General features: G+C 36.0%; 1 protein-coding gene across 1 annotated transcript; it reads right to left on the reverse strand.

Annotated features, from left to right (window-relative positions):
- Positions 1-1,719: 1,719 nt before the first annotated feature.
- Positions 1,720-12,595, reverse strand: LOC149545777 (bifunctional isopimaradiene synthase, chloroplastic-like). The gene is made up of 14 exons (XM_089794403.1): positions 12,548-12,595; positions 12,356-12,460; positions 11,660-11,966; positions 11,323-11,509; positions 11,013-11,230; positions 10,762-10,882; positions 10,510-10,622; positions 4,231-4,427; positions 3,968-4,083; positions 3,491-3,589; positions 3,180-3,395; positions 2,711-2,849; positions 2,378-2,626; positions 1,720-2,224 (listed from the first exon to the last, which is right to left on the reverse strand). Exons 2-14 carry the CDS (start codon positions 12,431-12,433, stop codon positions 1,925-1,927), a joined length of 2,340 nt encoding a protein of 779 aa, XP_089650529.1. The 5' UTR covers positions 12,434-12,460; positions 12,548-12,595; the 3' UTR covers positions 1,720-1,924.
- Positions 12,596-17,754: the final 5,159 nt, after the last annotated feature.

Below are 17,754 nucleotides of genomic sequence, written 5' to 3' on the forward strand. Positions count from 1 at the left end.
ACCACCACTCTCTATTTTCTATAGGTCAGCAAGGATGAGAAGGATATGGGAAAGGAGAGAAAAACTACTTGCTCCATTTATGGTTTCCTAGCGGAAGATTGATTGAAGATGCTCCTTGAAAAACCCATCAAAGAGGAAGGGGTTGACTTAAACAAGGAGGAGCTCGAGGAAAAGAAGAAAGAGGAACGAGGAGAGAAAGTGGGCAACTAGCCCTAGTTCTATTTCTTTTTGGTTTTTATGTTTTCCATTAAACTTTATGCCCTGAGGGGCTTTTTTTATGTATATGTTAAGGAACTAGACTAATAGTAGTAATATGTATCCTTGATACTAGTACAATTTCCTGTTTGATATGCTCGTTAGGAATAGGATTGATGGTAAGGATTACTATGTTTTGGAGCTTATCTTTATTAATTTTTTGATGTATAAATCTGGTATAAGTTAGATAGGTGGGAGGTAACCTCCGGTTGTTTGTTCAGCCTTTATGTAGTTCGGGATCAGCCTCCCTTTCTTTTGGCTACTATTTAATACTTCTAAAACAATGAATAACAATAGGTTGATTCACCTTCTCTTATATTCTTTCTAGCATTCACTTGATCCATAGTACATGATGACAATTTATAGGAGCAAGCATATATTCGGCTTCAATGGTAGATGGTGAAATACAATTTTATTTCTTTCTTTTCTATGAAACTAATCTGTTATCAAATTAGAATGTTATTCCACTTTTACTTTTATTTTTCTATCAACATTTCTAGTCAAATAAGCATCTTTGTAAATCTTAAGATCAAAATCAACTTATTTTTCACACCATAATCCATAATCTAAAGTTGATTTTAACAACAATCATGTGTAACTTGGGATTTGATGAAAATCTTACAACTATGCTAACATGTGCTGTATCTGATCTTCTATGAATAACATATTATAGTTTTCCCATCATTAATCTGTAGAATGATTAATTTACCTCCTTAGAATCACCATCTCTATATTAATCTCTTCTATAGGCTTCCCCTTAACAAAAAAACCCTCCAGCTTCCCCAGTTGATAAATCACAGAAATGAATATTTTCAACTTCATTGCTCTATAGCATAATGAATTAGTGGGGAAAGGATCGAACGCTTTAGAATACCTTGAGCTGTACTTATATATGGTAAGGGAGGAGTTTCAAGCGCTTGCTCCTTTCGTCGCAAAGATAAAAGAAATAAACATGGTGCAGACAAAACATGGTGTTGGAGGCCAACTCTACGATACAAGAATGTTCATCAACTTTGTAGCAATCCCCCTTTCCTTCCAGCACCAATTTTTTTACAGTTTTTTTAGAAGCCCTAGATTCACAATCCCAATGAATTGAAATCTAAATGGAGAAGAGTGAGAAAGGTTTATATTTGGATACATTCTCTGCATGGTATCATATGAGCTCAGCATCTCGTTCCAAGCTTTCTACACACTCCTCAATCTAACAAGTTTTCTTTTCGGAAGAAGCTTTGCTATGATACTGAAAGCAATTTCATCTGCTAGGGTTTGCCAAACTCTATCCATCTTTATTTCGTATCCATCTTTATTTCGTTGCTCGTTTTCGCATTTTTCAGAATCAGCGAGAGCTAGGTTTTGTAAAGGTTGATAGCAATTCAGCATAACAATTTTACAATAACCGAAATGACATAATGATAAACCACCTTATTGATGATATTCACACAAATCAATTTCAAGTGCAGAATGTAGAAAATCATAACTCATCATATCTAATGAGCCATAATAATAATTTATAATTACAGCGTATCATCATAATACATTTTTTGTCATATATCTGTCTCATCTACAACATACAAGACTTTTACTTAGAGTAATTATTCATCTCCTCACAATATTTACAGCATAATGATACATGCAGATGTAGAAATTATAGTGACCCCTGAAAGCATAATTAATTTAATTTAATCCTCCGGAAAAGGCATTTATCAACCATGTCCTTCTTATCTTGGATAGAGCTATTAAAGGCATCTGTTTGCATGTAAATAAGTTGAGACAGCCTTGCTGAATTCAGAAGTAAATTTTTTAAGCAATTTGGCAGTTGAGTGCACTTCAATAATTCTTCATTCAATTCAATAAGTCCATCCTCCATGATAGCATAAACATTCCCTAAGGCTGCTTCTTCTGAGGTTCCAGGATTGTCCTTCATATAGCTTTCTATTGCTGAAGCCAACTCGCCGCATTCTCTTTCAGCCTTTTGTTACCATTCGTTGAAATACAATTTGTCAGTAATTGTGTTCCAATGCATTATTAGTGGTAATAAAATTGTTAAATTTTTTGTTTAATATACTATAATTCTTTATAATTCATTTGGCATACAATTAGCATACAAGATTATTGTGCTTACCTTGAATGTTTTGGTATCATTGACTAGTCTTGTTGTTAGACAGACAAGATGGAGAGCTTTTGATCTCTCATCAATCTGGGAAAGAATATTATCGGTAATAACGTGTCCCATTAAATGGATAGAAGTGAGAATTGTCACACTGAACCCTCCAGAAACTTTGGATACATTTATGTATTCATCCCATCCAGGTGCATACTTTTGTTTAGACCATTCTGCTTCTTTGGTAAAGGCCTTAAGCTGAACTTTCCACTGATCATATGATTGATTGTCACTTCAGAAATCTGATGTAATATAAAACCATATTTTTCATTTTAATTTTAATAACATACATACCATTTTCTTGAAGTATTCAAGCATATCATATCCCTGTGCTTCATATGCTCTCTCAGCTAACTCACGGACTGTGTTGTATAATCCAAGAAAACATATCTTTACATGCTCTGACATGTCATCTAGCATACTTAGATCCCACCTACAAAATAAAGAAAATATAATATTTATATCTATTTCCAAAATCACCTCTATTCTCTTTATCAATGCGAAATAGTGCAAGTCTGATTAGACAATCTAAATATCAAGTTTGGAACTCTGTTCATTTGAATTCCAAAATTGTTTAACTTGAATAATATATAAACTACAATTAAAGTGACAAATATTTTGCTAATGAATATCGATTTTTATGAATATCACAGAACAGTTTTAAAATTTACCTCTTAAAATACATCCGTTACAATTAATATAGACAATTATTTTGCTAATTAATATCAATTTATAATATCATAAAACTGTTTTAAAAATTTACCTATTAAATGCTTCGTTGAATAACATAATCTCATCAGAGGAGCCGTGCTTATCATACAGGTCATCCAAAACAACCAGAAGACAACCAATCTTTGTAAATGCAACCCTGCAGTCACCATATTCTGGTTCAAACATGCCAGCAGCCACCACGAAGTATATCTCTATATGCCTCTCTCGAGTGAATTTCAACTTTCTGAAGCCAGAATCTGTCCACCACCTGTACTACAATTCGTCTTGTAAACATAATTACCTATAAAACTGTTAAACTATCTACATTAAGAAATCCAATCATCAAAATTAAGAAAACGTTACTTGTGGACTTGCTGAAGCTCTTTTTGATGTATGGACTGTACTGCATTGAAGTCCAACTTAGCCAGCTCAAGATACTTTCCATTGGTGATATATGGCAACCTATATATGAAAATAACATCTTTCCAATAAGATCATCAATGGTAAAACTGAACTGTTCTTAATATGCAAATCAATAGGGGAAAAACTTTAATGTTAATTTTGTTTAGGAATACGTTGGTCGTGAAGAATAAAGTAATCATTGTAAAACGTAATAATTTTTTCAAGACTACTCAGATTGTATTTTCATCTCTTTTTCAGCTCATATATTATATCGACATTCATATAAATGGACAAGTGTAGATATTCTCACATATTTTTCCAATTCACAAAGGAAAATTCATACACGACAGTGGGTATATTATTGTTAATATCCATACATTTACAAGGTTACATGGCTTCATGTAATTAACAAATGAAAGCTGCGAAATAGGTTCTTACCTATAAATGCTCTTCGCTACCCAAGAATTATCTGCAACCCAGAAGCCTTCAATGTAAGATCTTGCCTGTAATCTGGGTAAACTCCGATGGAATCCATATTTCAATTCGTAGTCCACCTAGAAAAAAAACTTGATTTACTTAAAAACCTATAGAAATAAGCATTATATATGCAATAACGGATTACCAATGAAGATATGTTATTTATATTTATATTACTCACTATGCTCAGAAAAATACTGACAAATTTCTACCATAAAACTTACAGCGTGAGAATGCTTTGTTTCACAAACATTTCGCAGGTAACTTTCTGTAAAGTTTTTTGCTTCTTTCATTATCATTTCTCCTGGAAAAGCTACTTGGGAGCATTTGTAGAGACCCAACAAGCCTTCAACTTCTCTGTGTGTTTTGCTAGGAAAGCTGAAGAACTCTCCTTTCTCATTTTCAAAAATTGTCAGAACTTCTGCAAAATAAGAACAACCATTGAATATCTATTTGCGCCCAATCAAACAGAAGCTAAGCCATTCAAGCGCAACAATAATGTAGGTGGACTTCAAACATTTATAGTTTATGTTTAATATATTTCTCTTTGTAATGTTACGTTTGCTGTTTTTTCTGGTATGTACAGGAAGTGGAGAATATGTAATGAAGAAAGTTTAAAAACAGGGGTTTGGCTGTAGCAGAGCAGAACAGTTTGAGAATTTAGAAAGAAATATGTGTTTCTTTAATAACAGCAAAATATTCAAATGAAATAGAGGATTTTTTTTTTGTATTTGATGTATAGGACAGCAGCTCTATTTTGTGAAGATAACTTTGTATCTACTGATTATATGCAATATATTGTGAAAAATCAAACTATTGCAGTCACTGATTATTAATCTCCTATCATAAACGATTATTAAACTACTGAAAATAAATTCTCAGCTAATATCGAAAAATAACACAACTGCAACTTCACTTATAAAATATGGAAAGAAATGTGCAACACAATGAACACAATATTTTCGGACAAATTGTCCTTGGAAAAACCCCTAAGGGAAAACTAGTTCTACAGATGAGGAATTATATTAAACTTCAGCAAATCAAGAGATACAAAATTCTTTGCCTCTCACTGGCAGAACTCCGACAACCTCCTAATTTCTCCCGCTGATATTCTCCACTACTATCTCCACGCTAACACTGTGCCCTTGCTAACACTGCAAGATTGTTTGTTAACACTGCAAACATTTCTCCAAAACTTTTCTCTTGTTCTCCAAATGCCCCCTAGACCCTTTTTTATACTACTCTCGTTGGTAAACCAACGACTGAGATTAAGACAACTCGACAGCCAATAATAGAATTGGTTGAAAGGTGTCCAAAAGGGAATCACTAAAATTAGTAAATAATAACCATTTACTAATTCTTGGCAAGTGGACAAACAGCTGTCCAAACCACCCATAAATACTACTGCTATTCATAGATAAGGACGAACAGCTGTCCAAGCTACCCATAAATACTACTGCTATTTTTGGGTCAGAAATAACCGCTGTCCAACTAACAATAATTAACACTCCCTCTTAGCGAGGAAGCTGTTCTGCATGACACTTAACTTATCTCTGAAGAAGATAAATTTTTCCTTCCCCAATGCCTTAGTTAGAATATCTGCTACCTGCTCCTCTGTAGGCATGTACTATAGCTGAACAACTCCCCTTTGTACACAATCTCTGATGAAGTGATATCTGATATCTATATGTTTAGACCTATCATGAAACACTGGATTCTCAGACAACTTGATGCAACTCTGATTGTCACAATGTATCACAGTAGTCTCAACCTTCTGACCAAACAAGGCTACTAACAACTTCCGAAGCCATATAGCTTCACATGTCACCATGCTAGCTGCTATGTATTCTGCTTCTACTGAACTTAGAGCCACAGACTTCTGCTTCCTGTTGAACCAAGATACAACTCTTGATCCCAAGCTGAAACAACAACCTGAAGTGCTCCTTTTGTCTCTTGTACTTCCTGCCTAATCTGTGTCCGTATAGCCTATCAACCTGATACCTTCACCTCGAACATATCTAATCCCATACTCGACTGTACCACACAAGTAATGTAGCACATGCTTAGCCGCTATCCAATGCATTCTCTTTGGTTCAACCATGAACTAACTAAGAGAGTTTACTGCAAATGCTATATCTAGTCTAGTGTTGACCAAATACATAAGCGAACCAATCAACTGTCTATATAAAGTGGGATTTACATCTTTGTCCTTAGATGTATCTACCTTCCTACAATTCATGATCATGGGTTTAGACATGGCTTTGCAATCCTCCATCCCGAATTTCTTCAAGATTTCAATGCAATATTTCCCTTGACCAAGGAAAATCTCCCCATCTATCTGCCATACTTCCATGCCTAAAAAGTAGTGCATAAGTCCTAAATCCTTCATCTCGAACTCTTCTGCAAGGTTCCTCTTGCAATCCACTATGAGCCCTAGTGAACTTGTAAGAAATAGGTCGTCCACATAAAGAACAAGAATGAGAATCTCACCCCTAACCATCAAGTAGTAGAGGTTAGCATCTGCTTCACTCTTCACAAAGCCCATTTTCTACAAGTATGTATCAATGCGCTCATACCACGCTCTAGGAGCCTGCTTGAGTTTGTATATTGCTTTCTTCAATCTGCACACGTGGGTCTCTTTGTTGTGTGCTACAAAGCCTTCTGGTTGTTCTATGTATACCTCCTCCTTCAACTCACCATTAAAAAATGCTGTCTTGACATCCATTTGATCGATTTGCCATCCGATCTGTGTTGCAAGTGAGATTACAGCTCATATAAAAGTATACCTGGCAACAGGAGCAAATGTCTCCTCATAGTCTATTCCCTCCTTCTGAGAGAACCCCTTTGCCACGAACCTAGCCTTGTATTTCTCGATGCTACCATCTACACTGTGTTTTATCTTATAGATCCAGCATGATCCAACTACAGCCCTATCTGTTGGTCTAGGTACTACCTCCCACACATCATTCTGCATTATTGAAGAATATTCATCAACCATAGCATTTCGCCATACCTGATGTTCTGCAGCTTCTTGATAGCTAGAAGGCTCACTATCTACCAACTGACTAACTAATGCCACATAGTCATTGAACTTGGCTGGTTGTCTTCGTTGTCTAGTACTCTTCCTAGGAGCTCCCGCAAACTCCTGAGTATCCCTTTGTGTATCTAGAACCACATGGTTCTTGCTGCCAACATGCATTTCCTATTGCACTTGTTGCTCCATACTCTGTGAATCTTCACTAACTGAGTCTACACTCGTACTGGTAATTGTACTTGAACTTTGCTGCCCTAGACTTGGTCTTGGAGCTTCTATTGGCTGCTTACTCTGATCATCTGCTAGCAAATCTCTGGATCTCCTGAATGCCTTGTCCTCCATGAACTTGACATTCTGTCTGATAATAATTCTTTTAGTCCCTAGAATGAAAATCCTGTATGCCTTTGAGGTCTCACTGTACCCAACAAAGTACCCCCTCTCTACAGTCTGATCTAACTTTGTACGCGTATCTCCAAGAATATGACAATATGCCAAAGTCCCGAATATCCTAAAGCGACTAACATCTGGCTTCTTCCCTGTGAAAGCCTCCTCTAGTGTCATCTTCCCTAGCACCTTATGTGGAACTCTATTCTGAATGTAGATTACTGTATTACACGCCTCTGCCCATAAGTAACGGGGCATGTCCTGGTCATGTAGCATAGCTCTTGCTGCCTCCGATATAGAATGGTTCTTCCTCTCAGCAACTCCATTCTGCTGTGGATTGTAAGGAACAATCTATTCTCTCTTGATTCCTTCTTTGGTGCAGAACTCCTGGAAGACATTTCCTTTGTACTTGCCTCCATTGTCTGACCGAAAAACCTTTATCTTCTTTCCTGTCGAGTTCTCCACAAGAGCCTTGAACTCTTGGAAGCAACTGAAAACTTCATCCTTAGTCTTCAAGAAGTATATCTAGGTCTTTCTAGAGAAATCATCAATAAAAGTGACATAGTATTCATATCCTCTGAGAGATTTCGTCGACATTGGTCCACAAACATTTGAATGTACTAGATCAAGAACACTCTTAGATCTGGTGTCACTCCTTGGAAAAGATGCTTTCACAAACTTCTCCAACACACATCCCTTACATACATCATCATGCTCTGTGCTCACCTCTGGAACACCTGTCACAGTCTCACGAAGCAATCTAAGTGCTCCATGATGAATATGGCCCATCCTCCTATGCCATAGCTCTTCAAGATCTCTAGGATTACTGTTGCTCATAAGTGCCTTAGGAGTATCAAATTGCAATCTATAAAGGCGACCACTCCTAACTCCAATAGTTATGGGTGATTTCCAATCCTTGTGCTTAATCAACACATGTGTCCCTCTAAAGAGTACATTATACCCCCTATCCTGAAGAACAAATACAGAAATCAAATTCATACCTAAGCCTGGCACATATAACACATCATGAAGTGAAATTATCTTTCCATTCCCCCTCTAAAACTGAACAGTCCCTTTCCCAACAGGGTTGAGTTTGGACAAGTTTCCCATAGAAATCTGGATGTTGGTGTCCTCCTCCTTGTAACTGGAGAAGTACTCTCTAACTCCTGTCATATGAAATGACGCCCCACTATCTATATACCAAACACACTGTGAGGTTGAGCTAACCATACAAGCTATGAGTGCAAACTCATCTTCCATTCTACTAGAGAGTTCTTCTGCACTTACTGAAGCTGCCACTTGCTTCTTACCCTTCTTCCTCTCTGGGAAATCACTGACATAGTGGCCAAACTCTTGACATCCAAAGCACTCGACTTTAGAAAGGTCCTTTTTTTTCTTTTCACTTTGTGAATTTGATCATTTGCTAGATCCCTTCTTTGCTTTCCCTTTACCAACTAGGGCAACGTTCTCTTGTTCCACCTCATTTTTTGACTCTTGTTGGCCCCATTGACAAGACTTAGTCTAAACTCCTCCTGAGTGAAATCAATCCATAGTCGATCCCAACTCGGTAAAGTATCTCATCCACTGACAACTTGAACAAAGACACTCCATTGTTTAGTAAACCCATTTAGGGCTATTCTCACTAGCTCATCATCGCTAGGGCTATCTCCAACAGCTGCTAACTCATCCTTGACAAGTCTGAGCCTGGTGAGGTAACTTGTGACGTCTTCTCCCTGATTCATTCGGGTGTTCTTTAGCTTCTCTCTGAGAATCAACTTCCTGTTGGTGGTAGCATTCTGGTACAGATTTAGAATGGTGTCCCATATCTTCTTTGTTGTATCTAGCTCTGAGATATGTGGAACAATATGATCCTTGACACCATCAAGGATTATCCTCCTCGCTTTGGCATCGTCCTTCCTATATGCTACAAGCTATGTTGCATCCGTTGGTACAGGTACACCACTGGTAGCATAATCCTTGATACCATTCTCTTCCAACAATAAAGAAATTCTGGCCTTCCAGACACCAAAATTTGAGGCACCATCTAATCTATCCTGATCTCTCAAACCAGGTGAAGCCATCTCAAGGGTTTATAGCAATAATAAATCTAAAGAGATCAAAATTTTTTTCCTAGGGAAAAACTCTTCTACCCTTAACAATGCTCTGATACTATGTGAAAAATCAAACTATTGCAGTCACTAATTATTAATATCCTATCATAAACGATTATTAAACTACTGAAAATAAATTTTCAGCTAATATCGAAAAATAACACAACTGCAACTTCACTTATAAAATACAGAAAGAAATGCGCAACACAATGAACACAATATTTTCGGACATATTGTCCCTGGAAAAACCCCTAAGGGAAAACCAGTTCTACAGATGAGGAATTATATTAAACTTCAGCAAATCAAGAGATACAAAATTCTTTGCCTCTCACTGGCAGAACTCCGACAACCTCCTAATTTCTCCCGCTGATATTCTTGACTGCTATCTCCACGCTAACATTGTGCCCTTGCTAACACTGCAAGACTATTTGCTAACACTGCAAACGTTTCTCCAAAACTTTTCTCTTGTTCTCCAAATGCCCCCTGGACCCCCTTTTATACTACTCTCATTGGTAAACCAATGACCAAGATTAAATCAAACCAACGGATGAGATTAAGACAACTCGACAGCCAATAATAGAATTGGTTGCAAGGTGTCTCAAAGGGAATCACTAAAATTAGTAAATAATAACCATTTACTAATTCTTGGCAAGTGGACAAACAGCTGTCCAAACCACTCATAAATACTACTGCTATTCATAGATAAGGACGAACAGCTGTCCAAGCTACCCATAAATACTACTGCTATTTCTGGGTCAGAAATAACAGCTGTCCAACTAACAATAATTAACATATATGAATTGAAAACTTGTCTTCAACTCTATTATTTTTGTCCATCTATTTTTTTTTCTCCTCTGTCTCTTTCCGTCACCAACAATATAGAAGTAAAATTCAGAAACTATTTCCACATAGATTTCGAGAAATGTTTTATACATAAAATTCATTTCTAAAATAGATAAAAGTATCAATGTTACCTGGCGATACATCATAGCCATGTAGTCTGAGGAGTCTAAAGCCCATGCTTGTATCATTGACGTTTGCAACTGTATCATATCTTCCCCTTCCGATGCCTCCAATATTCCAGAATCTAACGAAGATAAACTCCTTGTTAGACTGGAGAAACCAACTTTTTCCATGAAATTCTTAATGAATTAACCTACATAGGTATTACTTTTCTCCTCAAATTCATTTTCGAAAAGAGGAAGGAAAAGATTAAAAGGAGAGACCTGTATACATAATCCAATGCATTCTTGATTTCCTCTTGGAAATAGCGACCAATGCCCAGATGTTCAACAGTATCAATGGCAACAAGACGCTCGCGAAGATCGCAAGGATAAAAACAAGGAACTGATAGCAACCATTAATCAAATGAACACGTTATATAAGATTACATTGTTAGAGTCTATTGACTACATTGAAAGTTAGTGTCAAATTTTTATAATGACCAAAACTTTTTACATAACCACACGGATCTCACCATAGTCTCCACAAGTTATGACAACGAACTTAATGAATTCCAGACATTTTGTGTCCCTTGTGTGCAGAAAAACACAGGCAGTGGTTGCCATTGAGCCTAACATGTATCCATCTTTTGAACAGAGCTCCGATATTTTTATCCAATCTATAACTTCTTGCAATCCTTCTAATGAACACATAAGTGACATTGGTAGGCTATATAAGTCATCCATATCAATCCTGATTTTGGATGGAAAATAAATTAATAAATCAGATCTCAAACTTGAGAGTAAAAATAAAAATTTCATTACTGTTGGGTGTACAGCACTTACTCTTTTAGTTGGTCTTCCCTGGCTTCAAGCACTCTTTTAATGAATGGTAATTCATGACAAATACCCAGGCGTAGAGCATCAGCTTCCTTCAATAAAGAAGAAAAGAGGATGCCAAACCCACTTGGTAGATTATTATAGGCTCTTTCATCTGTATAAACTGAGGTTTGATTATTAACAAAATCAATACCTGCAAGTGACCACGGGAAAAGGAATTGTCAATTAACAATTGGATTTAAACAAAGGGCTTTTAATGCGACACAAAAAAGTGGTCATCAGTTAGATATATTCTAATGTTTCAATAAAAATAGATTTGTTAAATTTTTTTAATATTTCTCACCCTTCTGCACTTGAGTTTCTCCCACATTCCATATTCTCAGTGCAATCACACATGAAAGAGTAATAAGTAGCCTATCATGTGATAAGTAACATGATTCTCCTCCCCAAGATCCATCGCTTAATTGATTGGAAATAATCCACATCAGTGTTTGTGGAAATTGAGGATAAAAAGGGTTCTCAATGGATGGTATTCTGGCTATCCATGCAGTGTCATAAGCAGATGGGCTTATTTTACCATTCTCCATTGACTCAAACATGTTCCTGATATCTTCTATCAATGATTCCATATGTGTATGGTCTTTAAGGGCCTGAAATAATAAACATAGATTATTATATAAAACCATAGAAAATGAAATCTATTAGATTTCTACAATCCATTCAAATTCTAAATCAAAGCTGAATAGAAAGAAGTGAAACTGCATACAACCAAATATTTCATACAACACAAAAACACAGTCTACTTTCCTCGGCCACTGGAGAAAATACCATACATCATACACACTTGTCCATTTCTCAATCACTTAATAAAATAACATACTTTCACATGCCATGAAATTAGTAAAGACTTCTGCCAGAATTACACAACGTTCTGCTTTTTCTAATCGAAGGGAAATTGACAAATCAAAAGCTCTTATTTGATCTCGCATATATTGAGAGGACTTTATGATAATAAATTAATGAAATGAGCACTATATACCTGATTCTCTGGAAGAGAATTAATTGCATCATCAGTCCACATACTGGGAGGATACACGGTGGCAGTCATTCTCTTCATCTGAATAAGGAAGTGTCAAAATAATACCTGATAAAAGAGAAACAAATCATTAAAAAAGGCCCTAAAAAACATGACTCTATAAAATATTACAACAAATCCATAAAGACAATATACCTGAGTTTTCTAATGGCGAATGAGTGAGAACCTTTGCTACCGTTTATCTGATTGCCTTTGAAACATAAGATGAGTAATTCTTTATTTATAAAGCGCAAAAATACATGAAGTCTGATCAAAACAAACATGCACACGCGTAAGTCTTTTGTCCATGACAATAATGTGACAACGTCATTTCCAAATGGTCGGTGATTCAATTTTGATTCGTGTCAATAAACTTTAAACGCGGAATTCTAGCTTTGAATGATGTGTTTAATTCCATGATTTAACAGGAATGATAGTTTTAAAATATAATATTTTAATTTGTTTTCGCTAACAATGCTTTGCACATTGTTTATGTCTGGATTTGTATATAATTAGAGTCCTAATATTTAGGGACAGTTCATTCCTCAAGATTAGCGTGTCATTAAAATTTGCCTTTAGTTTCTCCTGTAATGTACTTTTTATGTTGATCTCTGCTGTTCTTGTGTGCTGAGCTTGAAAAATGTGGACTTAAAATGAAAGGACACTTAAACTGGGGTCCCATGGCAGGAAGCTTCTCAGCTCGCTATTTTTTAAGAAATATTTTAAAGCTAACAGTCCCATCTGTTCCAAATTTTTGTTCAATTTAAGAAAGTTATCCATTACAAATAAGCTGTAAAAATCTAAAATTTATATTATTGACAAATGTAAAAAAACATTCCTAAGCTAGTGGGGCTATTTCCAGCCCCACACCTTTTTCACCCGCTTCTTAAAAATCTGAGGTTTCTACTTTTATGAATAATTCCGTAGCAAAATTATATTCTGCTCATGAGACCACCCGCTTCTTAGAAAATAGAGTTTAAGCTCCTCATAAGACCACACTCTCATGTCACCTTTAAAAAGGAAAGAGTATATAACTTGCATATATGTCTTTGTAGCGCGGAAATATAAATCTACTTTTTTTTTATGAATAGTACTTTTCAATTAATAAAATTTACTAAGATTACAATTCACAAAAAAAAAACCGCCAATGAGTTCACACAGTATCGTTGATTGCTGTTTATACATTAACAGGAATATTTTTGTCTATGCACGAGTATGTATGTCTGTCATTGCACGGTATCGTTGATTGCTGTTTATACATTAATGAATGTATGTCTGTGTAGAACAGGAGTACATTTGTCTATGCACGAGTATGCATGTCTGTCATTTATGCATTTAGCATATGTCAATGTACAATCCTAGTCTACTTGGCTTTGCAGGCGTATATCTGTCTTTTCGCTCCGTCAATCATTAGTTGTTTTTAAACTGTATATGGGTCTTTAAAATGTGAGGTTGTACATTAAACTTTAAATTAAGTATTATTTAGTGGACGGTGGTTTTCTTTTTCTCTTTGTACTTTTGTGAAATATTTTTTAATTATTGTAAATTAGAACAATACATAGAAATATATAAAAACTTTGTAATTTGATTAGTTAGTGTTTGCTAACATGTTTTTGTACAAAAACTAAAAGATTTAAAGAACTTACTGTTTTCCTTTCTTTTTATTGTGAAGGGGAACATCATTTATTAGATGAATGAAATATGGACTTTGATCCTCATGATATTATAAATTCGTGTAGATTGACATGTTATGCATGTATAAAATGTCAATGTATTTTTATAAGAAATTAGAAAAAATATTATAGTAAATATAATCTAATATTCTAATTTATAAGATTAATATAGGAGTTAACAATTCCATGTCAATAGAATTGGAAATGGTAATGTTTTGTTAATTCTAGGTTGAGGTAGAGTGGTTTCTAAACATGGATGAATTTAGTAATCAAAATTGAGTGAAAATGGCATAGGAAAAGGTTTTCAAAATGAATTTTATCCAATTAGATGTGACCAAACTTTAAGAAAACTTTTTTAGAAAAAAGTATAAAATTTTGACAAAGGGGGAAAAATTAATTTCTATTGGCAAATTTTTATTTTGTATGGGATTTTTTTAAATTTTATTGACAATTATTTTTCAATCATATGAAAATTCTATAAAATCTTTGTGAATATTTTATTACTAATGAAAATCATGAGAAAAAAGGTACACCTACCTAAAAATAAAGATTTAATTATTATTATGATTATTATTATTATTATATGGCTCCTAATTAATTATCAAAATGTAAGGTTAGAGTTAGCCGACTTTTATCATTATAGTTTCTCTCCAAATTATTTACTTGTGGTTTGGGGGAAGCACCCCTATTATTTTTAGCTGTTGGATGATCCTAAATCAATGGTCTAAATCTTATTTCAAGACAAACTTTTTAAAGGATGTCAAGTTTTAAAGAAAGTTTCCAAAGTAAAGACACATGTCCCTAAACAAATATATATTGTGGAAATCATGAAATGTCTTCAGAATAGAGACACATGTCAAAATTACATACTTAATTTGTAGTGTAACTTAAAATTTTACTAAATATTGGTAGATATGATCATCAATTAAGACAAGCCTTGAAAATTGTAGGCAAAAATATTTAATTTACTACATAGAAAAATCAGATTCCATTGGCAAAGTCATCACTAAAATATAAATACTTCTATATTATTAATGGTGATTAACCTAAGCATGGGACCCAATTTTAGTAAAGTACAAGTGATGCAGACAACCCAAAAGTGCAAAAAAAAAACCCAAATTTAGGGTCCCTAATAAGTGAGATTAGCCAATTTACGAATATTAGTCGCTAAAGTTATCCTTGGATATGACAAAGAATAATAGTGTAGAGTTTAAAGAATGTTGATTAACAAATGAAAAATCAATTTAAAAAATTACACTCATAAGGGGAAAGATTGTTGATAGTCAATGGAACTAGACAAAGATCAGCCTTTGAATATTAATGTTAGAAATTATTTTTTCAATTATTAGGCTAGTAAGAAAATCAGATTTCTAAATAACCCTCATGTAGAACACAAGATCAAGGATTACCCTCTGGGTACACTTAGGGTCAAGCCCACGCCTAGAGAAGCGCCTGCCAAACAGGTCGAAGGAAAGAAGGAAGAATGGGTTACTATTGGGTGCAAGGGCAAGGGTCCCTTGAATCCCTTTTCCCCTAAGCCATCTTATGCGATGATCATCGCAGTGCCTCCTATTTCCATAGGAGCATCCGCGCCGACTAGCATGGGGCCACATGCGGCTCCCACAGCTCCTATTTCGAGGGTTTTGCATGTTCCAAACCCTGCTAGTATGTAGGGGATTAAAGTGGCCGCTAGGGTTTCTGCCTTGGCTGGGGTTCGTACTCCTATTGTAGTTTCTTCCATCGTGCCATCAGCGACAAGGCATTCTCGCAGTCCTCCTGGACGTGTAGAGAAACCAGAGGTGAAATGGTAGGCTGTTAGGTCAGACAATTTCCTATCTGAGTTCCACCAGGTTTCTACCTTCTTGTAGAATAGCTACTCCTCTCTTGAGGAGGAGGATGATATGAAAGAGTTCTCACAAACTTCCTCTCCTTGAATGTTCGAGGTCTTTCTGACCTCTCTAGAAAATTCTATGTCCAGGACACCCCTCATAGACTTGGCAATTTAGATTTTCTTTGCCTACAAGAAGTTAAGATTTCTAGTTTCATGCTTTCTACAACGTGCCGCGCCATTTGGTAGGATGGAGTTATATTTTCCTCTCAGCATGAACCTAGCAGAGGTGGTGTAGTTACTCTCATGTCACCTGACCTTCATTCGACTATTATTTCACACGGTTCTGACCCCACACATAGAATTATCTGGCTTTTTCTTTCAATTCACAATCATTCTTTTGGATTCATTAATGTTTATGCCTCTAATGATGTTGTGGAAAGGTCCCAGATGTGGGTTTGGCTAGCTAACAACTTGCCTCCTACTACTTAGGTCATGTGTGGGGACTTCAATATGGTTGAAGTTGCATCTGACAAAGATGGCATTTTGCCCCTTCAATGGACAGCTAGGGAAAGAGAAGCCTAGTACTACATGTGAAATAAATTAGGCCTTTTTGATCCCAATACAAAGCGCCACCAGGGTAGTGGGTTCTGGCACACTTGGTACAACTTTTGAGTTCACTTTGACCGCATTTTAAAGTGCCTTGATCATGCTATGATCTCTGCACAATCTTTTTTTTCTTTTTCTGAAGATCAAGATTTGCCTATCATTCCCCTGACAGATGTGATGTTATCCGACCACTATCCCATCTATTTTGTCATTTCTTGGCAAACAGCTATCCCCAAGGTCACCAAGTCTCAGTTCTTCCTCAACACGTCTGTACTGATGCATGCTTCCACCATCACACACATCCAACATGTGTGGAATTTGGAGCCATGTTTGCAATCCCAGCGGGATGGATTCAATGGTGGAATGATGCCATTACTAGAACTGCATGGTTTTTGTGCATCTATGGGCACCAGTTGGCAATTTTTAAGAAACACTCTTATGAAGCAAACACCCTCGCCCTCAAAAAAGCCTCCGAGGCTCTCACCTTCAACCCCTTTGATGTGGATTTTCAAACTAATCTTGCCAAGCTTTTCCATGACAAGCAAATTGTTGACAACTATGCTGCCCGTGGAGCTTAAATCAAGGCTCATCTCCACTGGTTGGAGGTTGGTGATAAAGCCTCAAAAGAGTTCTTTCAGGCTCTCCGAGCCGATCATACCAATGTTGGGATTAAAAATATCAAATAGGGAATGACTTTTTTGTCCAGTCTCCCTGACATCTTGCAAGCCTTTGTTCATCATTATGAGAACAATTTTGCTTCACAGGGAAATTTGGTTGCTTAGGAGGAGGCTCTTAGAAAGTGTATCTCTGTTACTCCAAACCACCTTGCGATTGAGCAACATGCTTTCTATGAGAAACTTATTTCCCTCAAAGACCTTAAAGAGGCAGTTGACTCCATAGCAGATGACAAGTCTCCTAGATGTGATGGATTTCCTTGTGAATTTTACAAACACCTTTGGGAACAAATAGTAACTGACCTACACAAAGTCTATCTCGAAGCATACTATATTAAAAGCTTAGGAGCGATAATAAATAAAGGGAATATCAAATTCATACCTAAAGCTGGTGATCTTGAGGACATATATAATTGGAGGCCCATTACCCTTCTGAATGTGTCTTATAAGATCATTGCCAAGGCGCTCTCCCTCAAAATTAGGCACATGTTGCCTTTAATTGTGTGGCCTGAGCAAACTGGCTTCATCAAGTCTAGATATATTCTTGACAACATCATTTTTTTCTAGGAGGGTATGGAA

This window comes from Cupressus sempervirens, chromosome 7 (genome assembly GCF_028749045.1).
Source record: "Cupressus sempervirens isolate cs-2001-9-10 chromosome 7, ASM2874904v1, whole genome shotgun sequence".
NCBI lineage: Eukaryota > Viridiplantae > Streptophyta > Pinopsida > Cupressales > Cupressaceae > Cupressus > Cupressus sempervirens.